The sequence below is a fragment of the Caloenas nicobarica genome, chromosome 5, assembly GCF_036013445.1.
Source record: "Caloenas nicobarica isolate bCalNic1 chromosome 5, bCalNic1.hap1, whole genome shotgun sequence".
NCBI classification, from domain to species: Eukaryota; Metazoa; Chordata; class Aves; order Columbiformes; family Columbidae; genus Caloenas; species Caloenas nicobarica.
The window spans coordinates 39,695,617-39,718,796 of record NC_088249.1 but is presented as its reverse complement, the minus strand read 5'-3'; the positions used below and the strand labels follow the sequence as shown (position 1 = coordinate 39,718,796).

Genomic DNA, 23,180 nt, shown 5'->3' with positions numbered 1-23,180 from the left:
GACACACCAGACGGCTGTACTGCCATTCAGAGGGACCTGGACAGGCTGGAGAACTGAGCCAACATGAGCTTCATGAAGTTCAGCAAGGGAAATGCAAAGTCCTGCACATGAGGAGGAATAAGCCCCTGCACCAGGACAGGGTGGGGGCTGACCAGCTGGAAAGGAGCTCTACAGAGAAGGACTTGTGCATTTTGGTGGACACCAGGTTGAACATGAGCCAGCAATGTGCCCTTGTGGTAAAATAGGCCAACAGCCTCCTGGGCTGCATTAGGAAGAGTGTTGCCAGCAGGTGGAGGCTTATTCCTCCTCTCTGCTCAGCACTGGCAAGACCACATTTCTCAGTTCCCCAGTAGAAGAGAGGTAAGGATGTACTGGGATGAGTCTAGCAAAAGTCCAGAAAGAAGGTTGGAGCATCTGCCACATGAGGAGAGGCTGAGAGAGCTGAGACTCTTCAGCCTGGAGCAGAGAAATGTCAGGGGGATCTTATCAATATATGTAAATACCTGATTTGGGGTGGGGGAAAGAGGGAATTAAAGAAGTCAGAGTCAGACTCTTCTCAGTAAAAGGTAAGTGGCAACGGACACAAACCAAAATACAGGAAATACCATTTAAACCTAAGGAGAAAGTTTTTTTTACCGTGTGGTTGGTAAAACACTGGCACAGGTTGCCCAGGGAGGTTGTGAAGTCTCTATCCTTGGAGATGTTCAAAACCCCACTGGAAACAGCTCTGAGCAACCTGCTGTAGCTGACCCTGCTTTGAGCAGGGAGCTGAACTAGGCAATCTCCAAAGGTGCCGTCACACCTCAGCTGCCCTGTGTGATTCTGCAATATCAAGGCTAGTTGGTCACAGACAAATTACATATAATTGTTAGTGACTACTGAGTGCAAATTTGACCTTGAAGATGGGCTGAGGTGAAACTACTAGGATGCAGCACATCCTGTGGAGAAAGGCAACTATGCCTTATGTGGTTTTGCCACAATCCATCTACAGTCCCTACTGATTGGAAGAGGTTATTGTTTCCCATAAAATTCTTGTGATTTTCTATATTTTCCTTGAATTGTACAGAGAGCATCAACTATTCCCTGTGCTGTGACCCTAACTGAGCTTATGTATTTCTGTAGAATGGCAGTTCACCTGAACCCCAGCTAAGCCGTGAGGCAAATGGTGGGACAAATAAAAAAATAACAGGATAGTTGGATATCTGCTGAATACTATGAAGACTATTATACCCTTATTACATGGGAGCACTTGGAATGACCAACCAGCTTTTTTTGCCCCCTCGTATCCCTGAAAAAGCGTACAAAAGAGCTACTGAAAATCTTTGTGTTTATTCATTGCTACCTGGAAGCTAATACAAAAAATACTGTTTGCATTTTCTTCATGCTCTAATTTTAATGCAGTTGCTGGGCATCATTAGCAATTTCATGCCATGCCAGGCCCTTACTTCAGTGCATGTGTTGCAACTTCATTCCCTGATGACATAATGTTGCCCTATGTGGATGCCAAGACATCTGAACTCACAGTCAATTTAGAAGTCAGCACTAAGTGACCCTCATGTATTTTCCCAATTTTTACCTTCTTCTGATTCAATTGCATTTGTGTGCTCGTGGGACTATTTCTCATCTGTGTCTTCAAGCTAAAGATGGGCTAAAAAATCAGGACTGAACTGAGAAGGTGAAAACCACAGCGAGGAGTTTGCTCCTCTGTGAGACTATGGTCCTGTGATGTGTTCCTGAATGAACCATCACGTGCTAAAATCATTCATCTCCATAAGAAGTAAGAAGAAAATTATAGCACTGAAAACTAAAGCGTATAAGAAAAACTAGTCTCATATGAACAAAGAATGTCAACTGTAAAATCCCATCTGTCTTGTTCCTGCATTTCATAACACCAAAAAGAAGAAATAATTTTCTCCCAGAGAATTTCTCTCCATCTGCACAGACAGGTTCCCTTTGAATCTGAGTTTACTACAGTTCACCTAAAAGGAGGAGAAGAGCCACCCTCATTTCTCAATCATTGGACATGGTCTCTGGGAACATTTTCCTCCACCAGCATAGTATGATGCAAATGGTATTAAGAAGTTCCCTCCAACTGCTGTCTGAGTGCTGATTTGAACTGAACTCTCTCCTCTAAATTATCCAGATGCAACACTCATCTGTAAGCATAATATGACTCTCTGTAGCTTGCTTGTGGAAATAACAAAGGCTTATAGATCTACCATGCTTTATCAGTGATGCCCTTTACCAGGAATGGACAGAGTCCCATGTGAATGAACCCTCCACCCTGTCCAGCCATTTAAGTCGAGTGGCAAAGTAGAATTTGCTCCCTGGAGGACAGACTCAGCGAGTGCAGTACCTACTGCAGCTACTTTCTCATCTTGGGTCACCTCTACCTCCTGTGCCTATGTCACCGCTTGCATTCTTGGGTCAGGACCGTGAGTATCACCTGCACTAGGTGTATTCTCCATAACTTGCTTGCATTTATTTTCCATAGCAAAAATAACCCCTGATGTCTTTGGAGATCCACTCTGATTTGCAAGGTCTCCAGGTCTATCACCCCAGAACTTACTCATTTCTTCTGAATGGATAAAAGAAGAGCTTCCACAAAATAGTTTCATAAGCTGGGAGAGGAAAAAGGCTCTGAGCTCCTCTTTTATAAATACACAAGGTCTCTCTTCATTCAAAGATGAAAAATGAAAGGATGATCCAAAAACAAAAAGAGGGGTAAAGGGAGCAAGGTGATAGTTCTGACATCCCAGCTAAGACCTAACAGGTTTTCTTCCACAGCTGAGACAGCTTCCACATGCACGTGATTTTTATAGTTAGAAAATATACCTGATAAATTCAGTCACATTTCAACCCCTTCCACCAAGATTTTACCTTGTCCTACCCCAGCTCTGACAGCTGCACCACAGAGACCCCCCTACCCACAGCCTCTTGAACTGGCAGGACAACACCCAGCAGAGACATTTCTGTTGCCAGGAAGAAATCACCCATCAGCCTGAAACTCACTCCAGGTAATTTCTTAATGGGACACACAGCTCAAACTCCCCTCTGCAGTCCAGGCAGAGTGTTGCGAACACGCAGCACCAGTGAGGCTGAGTATGTCAAGCCAGACCTGACACCCTGCTCTTTACCCCTGCTGTTCTAATGAGCCCAAACACACTCTCCAGCAGCAAAAGCCAGCTCTTGGTATGTGTCAGCTGGTACCCACATAGGCTGCCATGGTTTCAGAGAGCAGACCATCACAGAGATCCCTTTACTCAGGTCTTCTGCAAGATCCAGTGGAATCTAAGAGAGTTTCACTCTTTCATATTGTACTTAATCATAGCGGGGAGAGCCACATCGCTGCAGGTCTGTGCAACTGGCATTGCCCAAGGGCCTGGGAGAAGTCTGCTTCCACTGGGGCCCCAGGGCAATTCCCTCTCTGGTCATCTGTTGTTCCATGGGAGTGGGGCAGGGGTGTCACCTCCACCTGTGGGCTTTAGGGGCTGCCATAAACCAGCAAGTAAACACTAATGATGGCAAAGGCGGGCCAGGCTGGGAGCTTGGTGCAGCTCTGTGTGGCCACCCAATAACCTGTTTTTTTAAGCAGAGCAGCTGGAAAGTGTTGGAGAGCCTATGCCACCACGGTCCTCCTCTCCCATTGCCTCCCATTCTCACACTTTTGGGAAACAGAGTCACTGGAAGCGGTGTTAGCGGCGAGGAAAGGAGCTAATCCACCCTTTCCCGCTCCACCTCACCTTGGCCAGATATTCCTCCTACAAACAGGGAATTTTCTAGGAGAAATGACACCATTAACAGAGTCAGGAAACATGAGCTTTTTTAAAAGCCTCTAGCACTAACCTCCAGCGGAGGAAGAACAAGTGAGCAACCAATGACCAAAAAAAGTCACTCTTTTACGCAAGGCTGTCTGCAGTCTCACACTGAGCAGGTGAATACCACTGCAAAGCAGGTGCCAGACTGTCCCATAAACTTTGCCAAAATTGTCGCCTTTCTAGCATGGCCACCACCTCCCCAGCCTAACTACCTACAAGCACTGGAGCCTGGTGAGGACACTCAGTGCATGCAGGGCTGCGGGATAACTGTAAATGATCTTATCTGGGCATCCGCCTCCCTAGTGTATGCAGTGAGATGAGGGAGTGCCAGAAATGTGGTTTTGAGTCTGACCCATGATTACGAATTAGCATAAAGGTCAGTTAAGAATACAGTGAAAACCGATCAGCTCAGGCCTGTCAAGAGCATTTGCATGATAAGACAGAAACCAGTTGCATGAAGTATGAAGCAAATGTCAGAGTTAAACATTACTTAAGTACAGAGGAGCCCACAAAAGTGGTGAAGCAACTGTAGGTATATGAAAAGGGCTAATTGATTCATTAAGGAGGAGCAGGGTGCTTTTTTTTCATTTTAATTTTTTTCTTTGTGTGAAAACATATGCAATCACTGCCAAGGTCCACCAGCATATGTTGTCTACAGGCAAAGGTGTAACATTACATTTCAGAATAAGCTGGGGCTCCATCCCAGACTTGCGAAACATACATCCCATTGAGGTGCATGTTTAAAAACCATCCAGGATCAAGTTGTGTGCACACAATAGTGAGGAATGTCAGTGGAAGTATAAAGAAAGTGGCATTCTCTGAAGCTAGTATTTGGCAAATAAGTCAAGGAAAAAGATAAAAACTCTCATGGCCAAAGAACCAGGCGTGACTGCAGTTGCAATGAACTGAGAGAAAATCAGGGAAATGGAGCACATTTTAGCCAAGTGGAGATGAACAGAAACTTGAGCAAGCACATTACTGTGCATGCTTAGAAAGATCGGAAGCCAGTATGAGAGCAGAAAAAGCAAGTCATAGAAGGTGATGCACTTGGTGGGAAAGGTGGCTTGTTCCTGGATTTGGTATTTGGAAGATGAAAATCTAGAGAAATTTGAAATATGCTATCACAAAAATTGTTAGTCTTCCACTGATATCTCACAGTTAGATAGCACCTGTATCAGCTGCTTATAATCCATTTTCCAGGGGAAAAGATCCTATTGCAGAGACAAGGCTAGGTAAAGATAATTTTCTAATTCTCATCAGCACACATTAGCATGTGTAGCTCTTTTACTATTCTGATACTTCAAACAGTTTAAAATGTTAAACCCAAAACATTAAGCTAAAAGGACGTCAGTATCTGTGGAAAATCAAGCACTTAAAAATTACAATATATCTTTTTGCATTCTCACTCTTTCTAGGACTTACCTCACATCTTAAATTAGGATCCCCCTACACATAACAAGAGATAACCTCTTTCAAAATGAGCAAATCATCTAAACAGACAAGAGACAGAAAAGGTGTGGGAGAAAATATTCTGTTATCCATGTTTTATAGCTAGGGCAAGAGGCACAGAGTGTTTGGATCACTTGCCTAAACTTATACAAGTCTGTTGGCAGACCTAAAAACTGAGCCCACACAACTTGATTCCTACTCCAGAGATGTACATTTTGTTGATAATGGGAATATTCTAAATGTCTACTTCTCATTATGCAAGACTTCTGAAATCCCACTGTCCTCAGGATGGAGGACAAGGTCACAACAGTAGCACTATTTTCTGAGAACGCAGCATCATTTTATTTTGTGCAATCCCTTTACATAAGCCAGTGAATCATGGTTCTTATCCTGTCATTCAATTTCCCCTCTAGATCAAAGGTGATACTGAAAGAAATTAAATCAACACTTTAAAGGAATGAAGGTGAGGTCTTGCACGTATATGCAATGCTTCATAGCTGTGAAAAATAATGGAAATTAATTTGACCTTCTTTGCTATCCTGTGATATTTTTTCTATTCTCTGTGAAACTTCTTCTCAGTGAGGGTGACAGAACACTGGAACAGGCTGCCCGGGGGGGTTGTGGATTCTCCTTCTCTGGAGACATTCAAAACCCGCCTGGACGCCTTCCTGTGTAACCTCACCTAGGGGTTCCTGCTCTGGCAGGGGGATTGGACTAGATGATCTTTCGAGGTCCCTTCCATTCCCTAACATTCTGTGATTCTGTGATTCTGTGAACCCAATACTACAGAATATGTGAGCTGAACACTTCTCTCCATTTGGCTGAAAAATCGACAATGGTGACATCCATGTTCTTGAAACACCGAAGCGAGTGGAATACAAAGAGATGGTGAGTAGTTTTCTTTGCAGACTATTGTTCCATCAGAAGATGAAGATACAAACAAATGTTAGTGCTTGGGGTGAAAATATTGCTGTCTTTGTATTATCCAGTGGAAGACAAATACTGCTCACCTGGAGAAAACAAAAAAGTATCCTGCCATGTACTTAGCTGTTCTCAAAGTCTGTCTGATGACTTGCTGCCTCATGGAAAGATAGGTCTAGTCCAAAGTAGTCTTTTGAAACAAAATCTGTTAGGGTTTCCAGGCAAAAGTAACCTGGACCAGAGCTGCTGGTTTAGCGGTAGCATGGGTAGCATCTTGTTTCTTTAGAAAAGTTGTGCCTGTCATAGATATTGTCTGAGTTTCTAACTTCAGGGAGTGTAGCAAGACAATCTGGGAGTCCTTGACATGCAATGTACAGCCATTTCCCCTGACAACTTTGGTAACTGCACCAAAGCTACCACATTTTGGAGTACCATAGCTAAAGAATTGACTCTTGGTCTGTGTAAACAGCAATTGTAAATTACTTTTAAGTTTCATGGATCCTCTAGCTGTACTAAAAAATATTAAAAAGTGGAAAGACAGAGGAGTGAGGTAACATGTTATGGTAAATGTTGGGCAATGGAAAGGCTGTGGTGTTGGTGAACTTCAGCACAATCTCCCAAAAAGGAAAGAAAATGCAGAGCAAAAGGGGACAGAACAGTATGGTAAATGGATACACAAAACTGTAGTTATTACTGACCTGCCAAGATCATGAGGCACAGGTTGGAATGGCAAGAGAAAATTCTCCAGAGAAAAACCTCTGTGGAAGTGGAGTACCAGGATATCATACATTTTCAAAACACTTTGCATGTAATCTATAATGTACCGTGTACTACAGTTTCTGAGATATATCTTTCAGTGGGGCGCAAGAGTCAGAAACATCCATAACAATGTGGCTGCTCAGGACATGTACAGCTCACTGAACTTCTGAGATTGGCAGGGGTCTTCAGAGCAAAGAATTAAGGGTGACTGATGTGTAAAGATTTCAGCCCTGTATTCTGTGTATTTGTTACAGACATGGGACACAAAGCCCTGGGTATTAAAGCAGGTGTTAGGATATTTTCACACCTCTGAAATAACCAGCTTGTCTGTGCTTTGCTGACTGATGAAAGTCTTAAAGGTTTAGTCAATACCCTACCAGGCATTGACTTGTTGCTGAATTCTTAAAAAAATAATTAAAAAAAGACAACCAACAACAACAACAAAACAACACAAAAACAAACAACAAAAAACCTCTGAAATTGTAAATACATATTCTGTGGCAGAAATTTGCTTTGATTGTTATTTCTTAGCTGACATGATTTTTATGTTTTGCATTTGTGCAGTGGTTAGCACAAGCAGGAGCTGATCTAGTGATTTTAGAACTGTAAAATATCAGTAAGAAAATCTGGTACTTACAAAAATCTGCCTGATGAGCATTTCTCAACTTTATGATTCTTACAGTGAGCAGGGAGTAAGGTGATATTTCCTCCTGCTGAAAAAAAAAAAAAAAACAAAGGAAATGTGCTTTAAAGTTTGGGATACGTGTATTTGTTGTAATGACAACTGAACACTGAAAGGAACTCGGGTTCTGCTGAAGCCATCTCTTCCAGGTGGCATCACAGCAAAAATACAAGAGGCAACAAAGTGTACTTTCTCCACAAACTTCATCTGCCCCTAAAAGCTGCAGTCATCTAAGCATGCAAGCCAAAAGTGTGGAAAGAGAGGATGAATAGGAAAGTGAAGACAAATAAGATGAGAAAGTTCAGTTAACCAATTACATTAAATCATACATGCAGTCATCAGCATCCAATACAATGACACAAAATTCATTGAATAATAAATCAGAAATGCTCCAATTTGGGTTGAAAAAAAATAATTTTAATAATGGAGAGGTGTCTAAGGGTTAGTATTAGCACCTTAGGGAATGTCTCAGGCCCCCAGAGCAATACACAGCTTCAGACAAATGCTTCTAGCTTGCTTTGTGGGAACAGAAATTTTTCTTACCAAATGTGGTTATCTGATTGATAGACATGGAGTAGTATTAAAAAGTACATGGTTTTGACTACAATACATCTCAAAGAAAGCTATCTCTAATTCCTTGTTAAAGATGCCAGGCCCGACCAGCTGGATCTGTAGAAGTTATGCCAATCACATGTGCTTTACAGATTTTACATCTCCAGAGAACAGGTCTACCATGTCCATCAGCAGCAGCTAGAGCAACTACGGTATCAGCAGAAAGATGCAGAAAATGGACAAAGCTTATTATGACTGTAGCACAGATGGCTGTCTGGATTCCCTGACTGTGGAAAGAGTTGTGGAAAATTTGTTAAAATAAATGAGGTTTATAGAAAGGAAAGAGAGCTGCACCATGGTTGTACAAAAGAGACTGGATGAAAAGTTTGAATCAGCAGGGGGGATGGCTACCTGTACCATAGTTTAGGAACAGAAGCAGAAGAAAAGGAGGAATTTCCGAAATCTCAGACTATATTGAGTAATAAATTCCCAAGCTCATGTATGTATAGGACCAGGTCTCATTAGATAGTTGGGGTAACACAGCAGTACCGCAGTGAATGCCAGAGGATGAGGGTCTGCACAGGAAAGAAAAATAGTCTTTCAAATTCTGTCAAATCCTCAGAGTTTTCTGCATGCAAAGATGTTATTAGCAGACTCTGAATTTTCTATGTCCAATAAGGGAGGAAGATATAAATAGTATAATATATATATTAAAAAGTGACCTTGAGAGTATCAGGTTATGGAGAAATAACGATTTTTTAAGGACTTCTGCGTAAAGCATCAATAAAGCCAAAATGTTATAGCATTAAAATGAGGAGGATTTGGGAACAGAGAAGTGTTAGTTTGCAGTTCTAATAGCAAGGGTCTATGGAAGTTATAAAATGACCAAACTAATTATGATGACACTTGTTGATTTGCAGAAGGATATTCAGCCAAATAATACTGAAGGCACAGTATGTATTGGGGTAAAGCAACAACAGATGGCCACTTCAATGATGTGGAGGCCTGATGTTAGTCGCTGATATTCAAGGAGGAGTTGAGATAATAGCAAAAGGCAAATAGATCAGTAATTCTTAGTAAAATCGCCTCATGAAACAACACAAGGTGGCCGAAGTAAGTAGCTGTTGTGAAAGCTAATGACGAGAGTTTGAAAATATTATCTGAAGTGAAAATGGAAGAGTGCTGGTGGAACATGACGAAATAATTAGGAGATGTTATCTATTTTCTGAGAAACTTCAGTTAAAATAACAGGGAGAAACTCTAGAGTGAAATAAGAGAAAGCACATTCATAGGTGCTGCTACTGTGATGAAAGTCAAAGACTGCTAAAAAGGTCAGAGTATAAGAAATCAGTGAGACAAGACAGTATATCAGCTGAAGTGTGTAAAGTATTGGAGCACAGGGAATTCATCATGACACAATTTAGCTTAACCTCCCAAATAATTTCCATCTCTATAGGGATGAAAGACATGAAGGTCACAAAAGGGATTTGCAAAAAATTGCAGTAATTCTCAAGCTATTAAGTTATCCAACGAAATGGCAAGAATGAATTTTTGAGAAAATGCTGGGTAATTTAAAGGCATATTAAATAAAAGTTAACCAGTGCCTAAAATAACCTTAAATCTTTGCCTATGAGCTCAAGCTTATAGCCAGGAATCGTAATGTCAAAATGTTTTCAATAAATTGACGAGTTAAAATACTAATACTTTTTGCTGTGAGGTGCAGAAGTGGCACACCAAAAACAACAAGAGGGCTATTAAGTGCTGAATAAATGCATTCTCTTTATTAGGCTACAAGAAGCAGAAGAACTTGGCTTCTGGATGGGTGCATTCCAAAACTAAATAGAAAATTAATCACAGTTGCCTAAAGTCGTAGGTAGGGCATAGGATATTTTATACGTCTACTTGTTCCAAACAGGGGGTGTAAGTTCTCAGCATTATCAGAATCTGGGCTGAGCCATTTCCACACTGTTGTTTCAACCGTTATTGTTAGGTTTCTATACCTTTCTCAAAAAAATTACTCAACTTAGAGAAATACAGAAAAACTTCAGCAGACATATTTGAGGAGAAATAAAAGAAAGAGTTAAAGGATTTGCATTTAGTGATGGTTCTCTCTTAGCTTTCTTTAATGGCACCAGTCCTTCAGCCAGCATTTGGAACGTGTGTTTTTAAAGATTGTCAGAGGCATGTATGAGCTACCATGACTCTTCGCAAAGTGGAATGACAGAAACAAGTGTGAGTTCTGCGAAGACGTTTACACCCAGCACCAGATTGTGCACTTGTTCCTGAGCACCACTGCAGCAGACAAGAATAGAGGTTATGTGAAGAATGTATCACAAGAACCTCATACTTTGCATGCAAATGAAGACAAACTGATGAGAGACTTATCATATAGGAGGGCTATGTTGGGAAGGAAAACCAAAACAAAACAATAGAATATACCAAGTGTTTCCATGAAGAACAGTAAGACATTACACTGATTAGATAGTGTCAAAAATTACGCAAGGCTTCAAACACCTAGTTTCTTGTGGGATCATGGTGAGAAAGTGGGTGGAGATATTTGGTGTCTCAGGAAAATGGCTTGGTGCAAAGAGCAGGAGTTTATTTAAATTTGAAGAGTTTGTCAAGGGGACAATAAGGCAGAGCACCCAATCAGCCATAATGTACAGATTAGAAATTTGATTGAGTAATAAGCAAGAATTATTTCTCACCTCCAGGAGGAGGGCTCTGAGTAGGGGTTGTGTAAAAGGAAAGCCAGTGAACTGTGCATGGAGAAAATGTCACCATATTGCGTGAGAAATCTTAGTCCCGTGAGACAGCAAGATACAGGCTGTGTCAGCCGGAGCACACGCAGCATTCAGCCATGGAACAAAGACCACCAGAGAGAGAGTGGAAGAAGAGACTTGAATTAACAACAGAGGACAGAGCTAGTGTTGTGAACCTGAGAGATGCGTTCAGCAAATGTGTTTGGTGGCAGAGAACATGCAGCCCGGCAAGTCATGGCTGAGCTTCCCTCAGCTTGAGCCTTGATCTCTGGGTCTATTCATTGGTTCAGCATGGCTTAGTAACAAAATCCCTGCCCCTGAGGACAATGATTACTTAAAATTTGAAGGAATAATGCAAACATTAGTTTATATTCTCAACATTTTTACCAGTTAGAAAAGGGTTTTCACAGCACTCAGAACCAATCTGTACTCCGAACCCCCCTCACTCTCTCTCAGTATAACACTCAGATGGCCTTATCAGGCGAATTGGAGTCCTTCAGAAAAAAAAAAGTCTGTTCTAGGAAATGTTTTCATCCCCACCTTAAGGGATCAAAGGAGGAACAATATTCACTGATCATCATAATTCGAGACACCAACGCCTTTGAAGAGAACTGCTAAATATTAAGTGAACTATTAACTATAAATAAAATCTCTGAGGCAAATGTAAAGGAGACTTATCCTCCTTAGAGAAGGCAGTTAATGAAAAAATACTTCATCTAGTACTTTTCTGATGGCCAAATGCCAGACATGAAAACTACTCCAGAAAATTCAAAGAGCAAAATAACATCTTACAACTAAAGCTCAAGTCCTTGGTGCCATAAATGGAAGCCATTCAACTAATCATCTCTGCTCTCTAATCATTGTTTCTTTGCAACGATACATTGAACGACAGTAATAAACTAAAAAAAAAAGTGTATTGCTGCTGCTGATTATTATTTGTGTTACATTAAAAAACGATTAGTTCAGGGAGTTAGGTAATGGAATCAACTATCCATGAGTGACTAATTATCGAAACTAGCCATTTTCATCACAAAATTCGCATTCCATATTAAGCCAGGAGCAATTCCTGATACCTATAATAAATAAAGTATTACAAAAATTTGAAAATTCGCAGTACACAGATGAGAAAGTCCTCTTGCAGTCTCCTCTAACAAAGATAAATCTCTCTGAACTTATCCCTGCGATGTCAGAGTGATTGTCACACTGAGCAACCTTCCTTAAAGGCTCATTGTTACCCTCACAAAAGTGACCTTACATGATCTGCATCAATCACAGATACTCTTTTTAAGAGAGAAAGTTTACAGAGCCTTTGTTAATGTCATGGTATTTTCTAGTTTTGTGGCAATGCAAAGCAATGTGCATCACTTTAGTCAGTTTTTTTTAATGTTTTATTTGTTTGTTTGTTGTTTTGTTTTGTTTCTTTTTTTTTGTTTTTTTTTTTTTTTGTGTGTGTAAATGATGCAGATAAAATTCTCCTAGTTCTCCTCTGGTTTCTGATTTTGTGTCCAGCGGAATACTTTGGTGGACCTCCCCACCCTATGTTAATACTACTAATCTTGAGCTGAGATTATGCTTCCTAGTTTCTTGCTCTTTGCATTACTGTATTTTTCAGTGCACTCAGATGATGAGCCAACAACGATTTTTGAAGCTGGTAATTTGCCAAGGAAAATACCTTTTTTTTAAAAATCTTTGGAGATAACACATTATTCTGTATAAGACAATGCACTAACAAATAATATCCAGTGATACATCTTCTAGATTTACTGTAATTATGGGATACCTTACAACTATCTATAATCTTCCTTTAGTATGTTTCGTCTTTCTTATATTCATGTGTAAGATGCTAGAAGGCAAACTGTCAACTTGGGACTTCGTGAAATGGCTGAAGAGATGCTCTCCTGATGCTCTTATCCATTTTAAGATATGAAGGAGGTTTTACAAGGTTGCTACATTTTCCTGAAAATTTAGCAGTGGGGCATATTTGGCTTTGCAGTGTAGGTAAGCAACACAGCTAAATTCCATTCACAGCCCCCGGGCATGTTTTTCTAAACCTATCCAGTAACTATTCAGTTTATCAAACAGCTACACAAAGTCCTCTCAAACTGAAGCAAGTACTCGGGTAAATACTTGAGCGTTAGCATTAAGTAAAGCTTTGCACCCGTTTACTTGTTCTGGGACTCAAGATCTGCTTTATAGCATGTTATCCTTGTAGTACCTCTCTACTAATGATTATCCTTATGTTGCAGACGGCAAGCTGTGGCTTGCAAAAATCAAGGGAATTACTGAAAGCTTCCCAGGAAACCCAGTGCCAGTAAGAGGCAGAAACTGGTCGACTTGCGCAAGTCTGTGCCTTTAATGCCAGTTTTCTGCCAAGCTTTATTACAGAGGAGAGAAGACATATTCAAAAGCCAGGAGGCAAACAAAAAGTGTCTGAGAATGTTTTGGCTGTTAAACACCTCTGGATAGCAAAAAAAACTTTTGGAGGTTCATTTGATAAGGAGAAATTATGACAAGAACAATGAATTAAAGCTGTGGAAAGGGTCTCATAGCCCCTGTATGCAGGGGTTTATGGCCACAGGATTTTTTTTTTACATTACATAAAGTCAAAAACATGTGCTGGATTCTAACAGTCTTTATATACATGTCACTACCTTAGTAGTAATAAAGGGTTGAATGCTTTTAGCCATGGATATTCTAAACCAAAACACCACTTCAGTAGAAATACAGTAAATCATTACAAAAATGCTACGAACATTGGATCATTGTACTCCCCAATAGCTGCTTTTCCTGCTTTAGTACATTCCCTTGCTGAGCTTTAGTGCACACATATACAGAAAATTACGAAGTCCTAAACACCATGTCAGTTTTGGTTATGCTACTTAGCCATGCATATCAGGTTTCGCACCCCACTGAAGGTTTGTCACCCTTTTTGTACGCTAATTTCTATCTGTAGGAGCTGCCAGACTGCTACTAACAAGAGATCAGTTTGATAAGGTTGTGACACACATAAGAAAAACAATGTTTGTAGTTTTCTATTGATTTGGAAGTCTGGTTGCACAAACAAGAAATTAAACATACAGCTTTCCTATGAGCTATAGATATTCAAATCATACACCATTTAAGACGCCGTCAAAAGTAAGTTCGCTTTTTGTTTGGAGCCACCCAGTTTTATTTTGAGGCAGCTTGACACAAAGCGTAGGCAGCTGCAATGTAACCGAGAGTGGAGATAAAAATCATCACTGATGCAGCTGGTGCACGTTTGATGCAAATATCTCTCTGTCACAGGCCCTGCACAGGTGGCTAGAGTTCTTTTGTTGTGATGAACTGCGCCATGACCAAAGTGGACATTTTTTCTGGAAACTGGCATCATTGACCAAAACCCAAAGGATTGCCAAAAACCATGCTCTAGCTTTCCAACACTGGTAACGTTCTCCATTCATACTGGGCTAAAACTCCATTAAAGTCAATAGAAATAGATAGCATTAAAAGAAGGCCAAAGTGAGCTCCATTTTAACTGTAAAATGAGAACGTTTTCCTTGAGGAATTTCTCTAAGGAATACAACCATGAAAATAACACACTTCATATAAATAAAGGAATGTAATAAAAAAAAATGAATGCAGATGTTTCACCTAAAGAAAACTTTCTTTCATGAAATGTTCCCATTTCTAAATAAGCATGTGAATCTTCAAGAACAAAATTTGGAAAAAAAAATCCTACCCTTCTCAAAAAAAACTTGGTTTAGTCCCACCTATTTTTAGTTTGCTGAACTTGGTACCTTAGCATCAGTGTCACTTGGGGCTACATAGTGCATCATCCATTTTCTTCCCTCATTTTCCAAGTTGCTCGATTTGCTGCTTGAATGCTGTTAAGAGAGGCAGAACAAAGGATGAAAAAGAGAGTAAAGACCAATTTTTCTACTTTTTTCAATTCCTTAATGCGGAATTGCAATATGGACTCAGCAATTCGCACCTCCTCATTGTGGTGGATAAAACGAACATGCCAGGAAAGTGGCAGCTGTTTCTGTGCTATATGGAAATATATTGACTCCAGGTCCTCATAGCTGCAAAGAGCCAAGGAAGGACAATCTTGTTTTCTTGAAGATTTATGTCCTGCAGGTAAGAGTGGACTTGACCTGTCTATAGTCTGGGGGCAAATCTGAATCAAATAGGAAGAGATGCCTGCCAGGCTTGTTCTGTTTTCCACTTACCTGAGGGAAGGCAGAAGCTGATGCCATTGGGATTGCTGCTGCATTAAAAGCAGGTGCTGCAAATGGCACCTGAGTCTTAGGCTCCACAGTTGCCTGTGACTCCTGAAACATATTTACAGCTTTGAAGAGTGTCAGAAGTTGCTGAACAGGTGTTTTATTGCATTGAGTCAGAGCTCCACCCCTCCATGATTTCTGAAACAGGAAAATTTCCCACCCACATTACTTGTCCAAAGAGCACGTCTGCTGCAAGGTGTGAACCTTCATATCTGCAGGTCTTGTGCCTGAGCAGAGTGTGCTGAGAGACTGAAGTGTTCCCACCTGGGGTCTCGTAGAGGTGTAATAACAACAATAACCTGATTAATGATCTGGTAGAGATCATCTATGAGAGGTACTCTTTCAGTGAGAGTCTAAAAGTGATGAAAATAATAGCCTAATAGACATATTTACTTATTGTCTCCATGCAAAGACCCTGAATTCCACACACTACTGCCTCCATAATAAAAAATTTAAAAGAAAACAACAATGGGGATGATCCTTAGAAGGAAGATGTTTATGTATGAAGATATTAAGAATTCTTCTGAAGGAATATTTTTACCTGAAAAGTGCTGTTGCATCATGATTTGCACATACCTGTTTGCTTTTATTGTAGCGCTCTACTTCAAAATAAATTAAAGAAGGGAGAAATTTGGTAAGCAACATTTCTCTGCTCCCTAAAATACAAAGTTTTACTTCTCCATTTGAAATGCTTTACTTATTTCTGGGCTTTACATTTAACACTTTATGCATGTTAACATATTTAAATGAGAATCAAACATTTCACCTTGAAAAATCATGAAACATTTCAACAGACTAAAATAATTTCAGTTTAGGAGATTTTAATTCTTGAATTTTGCTTTCTCCAGTTCAGAACTGTAACTTTCTGGTGCAAAAAACATCCAGATTTCTGAGCAACTTTATTCAAATCACCAGCTGGCTAGGCATTACTAGCAGATTGTTGGAATTTAATGGACTAATCCTGTACATTTTATGATTTTTTTTCATCTAATGAAGATCTACATGTGCTCAGCACACCTCTAGCAAGCTCAGTGGTTACATTTTCTAATCCATTATGCAAGCCTTATGAGGCACACATACGTTTGTACTGAAAGTCCTCCCAAATGATTAAAAGTAGTGCTTGTGAAAGGACTTGAGATTAATAGGATGACAAAGCATGATGCTTCCTATTAGAGACCTGCATAAGTATGAAATCACAGCCACTCTGACTGTGACAACGTGTTTTGTACAGAAACTAGACACAAACCCAATCACTTCCAGCAATCTCATTACATACTTTTCTTATATGCACAGAGGAATCAATATGAAAAGCTGGTGTTACAAGGAGAACAAGTTAAGAGAGTTTGGTCATCTTACCTGCAGTATTCCATCCTTGCAAAAGTTTGATTTCTTAGATTTAATTTTATGCCTATATTTGCTGATTTTTTTTAATTACATAAGCACATTTATTTTATCACATTGTGCAAGGGAAATGTTTGCTGTGAACTTATTTTCTCACCTTCCTTGTATTGAAACTTTTTGATGCAACGGGAACTGCTTAATTGAAATTAAAATTAGCTAAACTGCAGCAATGGGCAAAGGATAGTCATAAGCCTCTCCCACACTTTGGCCAATTGCTTAAAATGAGCAATTGTGCTTTTGTAAAAAGATTTTTAGAATCTGCCTTTTTAAATTTTTTTTTCCTCTCTGTTAAAATGATGACCAGAAACAGTTTAGAGAAAAGTAACTGTACACACAAAAGTACACACATTTTTTATTTCTTCCACTACAGCCTATCTGTAACCTTGATTGAAGTGCCTGGGAGAGATAAAGTACTACAAGAGAAGAATGATAATGTTAGCCACAATTTCTTTGTAATTGTGCCCCATAAAGGTCATCAGCTCTAGGTCTTGTTTCTGCAATATATGGAAGATAATGGGTGTGAGTTTTTTGCATGAGAGCCAGTTTTCATTTATGTGTGTCATATCGCACCTTTGGCTTTCAGACAAAAGGAAATGAGGTGCGGGAAGAAGCCTCCAGCATGCCTTAGGAACGTGACTAAGAGTTGCTTGTTGCCTAACAACTATTCTTTCCTGACTCAAGCTTTCCCGATATGAAATACCTGCTCTCTAAGCTCAAGTCAGAGGCAGCCAAAGGTACCTTTGACTCGAAGCTGGAACTGGAATTGAATGTCCTAAATTAGTTCAAAGTTCAAATTGCTTTTTGCTATGAAGCACTATTCCTTTTGAGGCAAACATGGCTTTTTCACAAGGCATGCACTTAGGATAGGCTTGATCTCACCTAGATTAAGTCATGTAAAAGTTAGACTTCTGGTTGAAACCAGTTGCCTGTGTGCCCTATGTACGGAACAGAGGAAAAAGCAAGCGTGGCAACTGCAGGTGGTGACTAAGCCCCTCTATATTGGATTCTTCTGGAGAGGCCTAAATGTCCAGGTCATATTTGACACTGAACTTCTGAATGGCTGAAGGCAGATGAGGTGAATCCCACCCTGAGTAATCAGTATATCCCCTTTAATCACTTGTTTCCGAAGTTCCTGATGCCGAAAGAACCTGACATTGAGGAACTCAGTTGCGTTGTGAACACGTGATTCACCCTGTCACAATATGAAGCTGCAAAACAACCTTGGGCAAAAGCTCTATTAGCATATAAATGAAAAATCCTCTTGTGGATTCATTCGAATAACGAAGAGGTTTTGTGATATCTGGGTGGCACAGAATGCAAAATGCAATGCTGCAAGTACCAGTACAAACTTCCTGCCGTATTCCAATTTGGGATCACCTAAGACCCCTGTGACCGCAGCCTGACTTGGGACCGCTGTTCATAAAGCACAGGCTGTGCAGCGGTAGCTCATGCCCAGCTGTATTAAGGGAGAAATATGAAGTTGGGTTTTCTGTGAAACTCCAGGCTGCAATCTGTGGAAGCTTTTGGTTTACTCCTGATTAGTATCTTCACTAGAAACAGTCATATTTTACTCCTCAGGGATACAGGAAGACACAGCTAATATGTCTCATAGCAGTAGGATGTTTCAGGCATATTAGGAGTAACAATACACGGTGGCCCATCTGAATAAATGGCAAATCTGAATAAAAGCAAAATTGTTCATGTCAGAAATCAGGAGATCATAGCAATCTCCATGACAGCAACGTCAAATATCATTCACAAAAATCAGGCTTTAGTATGACAGTGGCTGTACAACTTTGCTTGATCCACATCATTGCTGCTAGTGACCCATATGCTCTTTATTAAGATAAATATAATGGTTATAATGAGGAAGGTGTATATATATATTTATCCATAGTTCAAATATGAACACATTGGGACAAAAAAAATAAAATGGCTCAAGAAAATCTGGACAATAATGTTACATCAGCAGAAAAAGGGGTGGTTTTGCCCACCAGGATTGTTATATTGCTTTTAGGAGGGCTCTATATGCTCCTCTCCATGACAAATATGAGATATAGATATTTGTTGTTACAAATGCACTAACCTTACCCACTTAGAAAAAAATGAAATTCAGAAAATATTTTAGAAACAGTGCAAAAAGTGCTTAATGTCCTGGAGAAATACTGACAGTAGCTCAGATTTGCAAAGTTGTTTGGTCTGGCTATTCTTACATAGAACATAACCTATCTTCTGATAGATCTGACTTGTAGAAGACGTGTGCATGTGTGTAAGTGCAGTACATTTTTATTACTGAGCATATATATAAAGTTCTTAAATTAGTCTTTCTTTTGTAAGGCATGCCCTGCGTAGGATCCTAATTCTTACCCACATCACCGTGGTCTCCCATCGAACACTAGAGGAATGCTAAAGAAACTTATTCTGAAGTAACTGGCTTCTAAACCTTTTCAGCTGTAGTAAGTTAACGGTATCTTGAGTCTAATAAAATCAGCAAGTGCTGGTGGGATATGCCTTTGAGTTTCCTTTTCTTTTCTAACTTATGGGACATCATGTGCTATCATTAACTCTAAATTTTTGGTGTTCATTGCAGTTAGCTCCAAGAGAGAAATTACATTCCAAGAATCTAGTCCATGCATAAAAATGTTGGTCACCGGAGTGCGTTTGCTGCTTATATATAGAGAAATGTGGTTTCTTATGAGGACTGCTATTTGAGAGTCCAGGCAGGATCAGGGGATGCCAATGCAGGTGACAGGTTTGCCACTGACTCTGGCAGTTCCTCAAAGCCTTCCCCATTGATAAGCAGGATCTCTTTTGCTTCCTCAGTGTAAAGGCAAGCATCCACCTTTTCTGAGTGCATGGTCTTTTCAGCCAAGAGACTGCTTTTCTCAATATCGCAATGGCTTACATTTTGGTATGATTAAATTCCAAACTTTTCTGTCATTTCCTGTGTTACAGAAGAGGATAGGATAATGCGCTGTGAGACCAGAGCCCACATCTGATGCAGTACTGCAAGAGAATGAAATCTTTCCCTCCTAATTAACAAAGAGGGACAGAAGCGGCCAGGAGATTCTTCCCTAAAAGACGTGGCTACCTTCTCCTCCACAACCCAGAGCAGGTGGCTGCCACCAGTATGAGAGAACCCTGGTGAGAAAACATGAACTATGGCAAAAGGAGATCCTTAGGGAAGGCATACCCAACCAAGGGAAGGCTGCCAGGCACTGTGAGCATTTTCTATCCCACTTGCGAGCTGATGAGGAAAAGGAAGCACGGAGTTAGGTGATACACCCGTTCCAGCTAATCTTGAACTGCTGAAATTCCTGGTACCTCTTTCTTGCATGAGAAAGGCCCAACTGTTGTAGAAGCTCTAGCATCCAGTACCTCTCCACATGTGGAGAAGCCTTATTCCCATTGCCATGTTGACTTCAAGCCTTGTGACCCATTGTGCAATCTGAAGAGGTGTGCATGGAAGCGTATCTTGCCCTATATACAGTGTGTCGTCACGGGGAGGATGGAGTTCCAGCCTTTCCAGGGCACCTGGCAGGTCAGGTAAGCAGTTCTTAACAAACCCAGGCTCTGTTGGGAGTCACACGGACACTCCACAAACCTGCATTCTGTGCCAGCTGTGATCAAGCTATCAGCCATGCCTCATGCCAGCTGCCCATGGGATACGGTCTCAGTGATGCTACATGCACGAATCCACATGCCTGTTAACAAAACAAAGCACCTTCTCAGGGAGTTTCAAAAGGCTTCACAGTTGCGAGAATTTGGGGTTGGTAGGCAAAAGAGTCCAGATATCATTCCATGTGGTCCCACTGAACAAAATACAAAACACAAAATACAAACCTGTGCAGGAATCTAGTGTGGCCACTTACTCACAAAAGGGCCAATCATAAAGATTAAACTATGTTAATAGCTCCACACGGAAAGACTTTAAAGAAACAATTGCAAAACTTCTTAAGGAAGTGTTTCAGAAATGCGTAAGGAGAGCAACATTCTCCAGGAGAGCGAGATAGGCAGCTATGTAAGTACATCCGATTACATGTTAAATTAAATCACCATTGCAACATGATAGTATGCTAAAACTCACAGACATCAAAGGCAAGCGTCACTCTTAGGTCAAGTCAAGAAAACACATATTAAAGAAAGGCAAATTTGTAGTGGCAAAAATTTCTGAACATACATTACAATAAATGTAAGGGAGCCACATGTTACTAAAGCATGTGAAAACCCGTCTAAACAACGATTGCACGCAGCTTTCACATGGTTTTGGTATTTTGACTCTATGTGATGTAATGACTAAAACTTACTCAATTAGATCACATTGCTCAGATATGACATGAAAGGAAAATTAATTATTCCTTATATTTCCACAAGTCCAAGATAATAATAAGATAAGATTAGTTGTTGGTGAAAAAACTTGTGTGATTGAAAAAGAGGAATCCATATTACTTTGGAGGCTCGACATTGCAGCTTCATGCTAAAAATCAGTGGGAAAGGTCAGGGTGGGCTCAAAGATGTCTCTGGCGGCATAAAAATCTGTTCCTGCTGCAGTCAAAGAAATCTCAGCAGTATGATATGAGCTGTGCCATTTTCACAGTTTAGGCTGAAAGCTCAACCCCTTTCAGAAGTGTTAAGAAGGCAGCAGCTGTATGCACAAAAGCAATGCGCAGTACATGGGAAAACAGGAAATACCAAACTTTCAAAGTAAATAGTAACTTATAGAATATAGAAAAAACATTATTTCCAAGGGTGACAATCGGAAGCATATACATGCATATGTATATATGCAAATATAAAGGAAATGTGTATGAGGAGAAAGCAAAATCTTGTCAAAGGTCTATACTCATTACTTCATAGAGATAGCAAAGTAATTACTAATGATGCAGCTAAAGCAGAAATGCTAATAAAACACTTGTGTTCTACATTGGGAAAGAAGAAACTTCACACGTTTCATCAGCAAATATTATGAACTACTTTGCAACACACAGCCCTACAATGTATTTTAAGACAAACTAGAGATAATCCTTACCAATTAGTTCCAAAAGTGTAGCCTAGAAACATTCTTGGCTGTCTATGGTTCAGCTGTTTTAATTGTTGGCATACTGTAGAACTACAGAAGATTGAAAGAAAACAAATATTGTGCCAATTTTCAAAAGTAGCAAAAGGAATGTGGTAAGGTGCTAGTAGATTGGTTACACTGGTTGCCATTGCAATAGCGGTCACGATATCTGATTAATTGAAAATCGATTATCATATATTACCACTCTTGGTTCTCTCTCATTCCTCAAAATGTAGGCTAGCAGTCATAAACACTGCATGCTCCATCATCCCTGGAGTGATTAATAGCAATGCCTATTTTGAGTCAGGAGTTAGTTTCGAGTCACATACATTTTAAAGAAGAGCAGACTGATTTTGTTCTGTCCTGTAATTGCAGGTTTTTTACTTATATTGTGCAAATACAGTAATATTTTGTTATGCAAAGATTGAAAAAAAACAAATATTATTAAGGTTAAGAATTTATTAGCTAACTTGTTTCAGAATTAGTCCTCTATGAGAAACATCACTGAAAAAAGTTTTGTTCTGAGAAATTCTTAAGAGTTTTCTGGTCTCTAATACTATTAAACATTTTGTTGAGTGATTTGGAAATCAGCGTGATATCCTGACTGGCCAAATTTGCAGTAGAACAAAGACTGATGAAGTGCTGAGTAATACTAAGGACAGAGCAATCATACAGAACAATCTGACCTGCTTGATAGACTGGCCTGATTAGCCACAGTTAAATCTAACACAATGAAGTGTTATGATTAAAGTAATTACAAATATACATTACAATTTACTCCCCCTTCTGAAAGGGAAGGCTGCAGGGAGGAAACAGCAACTCAGACAAGCAACTCAGCAGAAGTCTCTAGTGGTGAATGAGGACAACTGGATTCTACTGAATCTACTGGTTTGATGAAAAGATGACTGTGATGTAACCTTGGTATATTTTATAAAATTGACTCCAGTGAAGAAACAATGACTTTTAGGTTAATAGGAAAAAATTTAACAAGAACTAATGTCTGGGCTCTGGCCAAACTAAATGAGACTGGAAACAAGGTGCATACTTATTGCTGAAAGATGATCATCCACTAGAACATACTTCTACGAAATGTCACTTCACCATTCCTAGTATCTTTAAAAGAAGAAGGATAATTTTTCTTCAAGATAGCTTTTGGTCAGCCACAGATGATAACATTTAAGTAACTGCATGGCAGGTAACAGGTCTGACATCTAACAAGTCAACCAAGATGATCGGATGTTACTTTTGGCTTTTCTAAGTCTATAGGAAGAAATAAAATTAATAATCTAGAACAAACACAAAACTGTAATCCCTCTTTCACTTTGTTCTTCTGGAGCCTAATAGGAGGTAATCAGAGCTCAATAACTCAAGAGCTCTGTACAGGGTTATAAGATGGACTGAATTAAGAAGTGCAAGCTGATAGGCTCATTCCTCAAGCAAACAATAGTGAGAAAACCATGCCCCAGAAAACTGTCCCTCAATGTTTGGCTAAAGGCTTATCATTATATACTTCCA

The 23,180-nt window shown here is 39.9% G+C and overlaps 1 protein-coding gene across 1 annotated transcript in view; it reads right to left on the bottom strand.

The window, feature by feature from the left end:
• Positions 1–15,262, bottom strand: part of LOC135989935 (cytosolic phospholipase A2 epsilon-like) — a 37,932-nt gene extending 22,670 nt beyond the window's left edge. Inside the window, exons 1-3 of the mRNA XM_065637065.1 lie at positions 15,152–15,262; positions 14,720–14,806; positions 7,585–7,660 (exon numbers count right to left, since the gene is read on the bottom strand). Coding sequence (XP_065493137.1) covers positions 7,585–7,660; positions 14,720–14,806; positions 15,152–15,262 — 274 coding nt within the window. The remainder of the gene's footprint in view (positions 1–7,584; positions 7,661–14,719; positions 14,807–15,151) is intronic.
• Between the last annotated feature and the right edge of the window lie 7,918 nt (positions 15,263–23,180).